The 960-nt window shown below is 63.0% G+C and overlaps 2 protein-coding genes across 6 annotated transcripts in view; one reads left to right on the forward strand and one right to left on the reverse strand.

Moving 5' to 3' along the window:
• MOCS3 (molybdenum cofactor synthesis 3) overlaps positions 1-213 on the reverse strand; it is a 2563-nt gene extending 2350 nt beyond the window's left edge. The window contains exon 1 of the mRNA XM_006758808.2: positions 3-213. Within this exon, the coding sequence (XP_006758871.1) occupies positions 3-180 (178 nt within the window). The 5' untranslated portion in view covers positions 181-213. The remainder of the gene's footprint in view (positions 1-2) is intronic.
• Positions 214-396: 183 nt separating this feature from the next.
• The window catches only part of DPM1 (dolichyl-phosphate mannosyltransferase polypeptide 1, catalytic subunit), a 61400-nt gene continuing 60836 nt past the window's right edge, over positions 397-960 (forward strand). For 2 of the 5 annotated variants that reach the window (XM_015560713.1, XM_015560712.1), the window contains exon 1: positions 397-641. In XM_015560713.1, the coding sequence (XP_015416199.1) occupies positions 481-641 (161 nt within the window). In that variant the 5' untranslated portion in view covers positions 397-480. The remainder of the gene's footprint in view (positions 642-960) is intronic. The other 3 variants (XR_001513011.1, XR_435397.2, XM_006758789.2) reach the window with 3 other exon arrangements.

The raw sequence follows: 960 nt of genomic DNA on the forward strand, positions 1-960 counted from the left end.
GCGCAGGATCTCATCTCGGGACAGGGCGGCCTTCGGCGGCAGGGGCGACACCGGAACCCGCGGCGCTGGCTCGTCCTCCGTCAAAAGAGCAGCCGCCAGTCTCTGCTTCAGGGAACTCAGCTCCTCCTCACGCCGGGCAACTTCAGCCTGCAAGGCAAGAACCTCCTCCCTGGCAGCCATGGCAGCTGCTTCCGGAAGTTATCTTGAAGGCATTTCCGTTTCCGGCTTGTCGTCGCCTAGAGACCGGAATAAACTAAAAAACTTTACGGGACTTTGGAAGAGGTGATAAATAGGTACGTATTTCCTGAAACAACCTTCAGATTCCGTTTTAAAGATTCATCAGCTCTGACTCTTTAGGAGAACTAGCACTCATCCACACAGGCCCCCCCACGCCTCTGCCCGCATTTGGCGCGGCCCGACTCGGCCGTGCCTGCGCCGCGCTTACGTCATTCCGCTTCCGGCGTCTCGCGGAGTTCCGCCATGGCCTCCAAGACAGCGAATCGTACCCCTCCGAGGTCTCGTCGGGAGCCGGCGGGGCGCCCCCCGGGACGGGACAAGTACTCGGTGCTGTTGCCCACCTACAACGAGCGCGAGAACCTGCCGCTCATCGTATGGCTGCTGGTGAAAAGCTTCTCCGAGAGGTAGCGTGCGCGGCCCTCTCCCGGAGGAGATGAGCTGGCTCCCCTGGCTGGTGGCCGGCAGTTGGCTGCGCGAGGCGGCCCTGCTCTCTGCGGCTGGGGAGGGAAGTGGGGAGGAGGCCACCCTGCGAGGGATGCAGAGGCGGAGACCTCCGGGGATCTGCTCCTGTCTCGGGTTCTCCTTCCTGCCCTTGGGTTTTGTGAGACGCTCCTTTATCTCTACTGTTTACACTCCCGGGTCCCGTCCCGCCCCCGCCGCCCCCCAATCCTTTTTTCTCTCGAGGGCTGGCCCCTCTCGGCGGGGGGGAGGCTGCCAGCCTGG

This window comes from Myotis davidii, unplaced genomic scaffold (assembly GCF_000327345.1).
Source record: "Myotis davidii unplaced genomic scaffold, ASM32734v1 scaffold935, whole genome shotgun sequence".
NCBI classification, from domain to species: Eukaryota; Metazoa; Chordata; class Mammalia; order Chiroptera; family Vespertilionidae; genus Myotis; species Myotis davidii.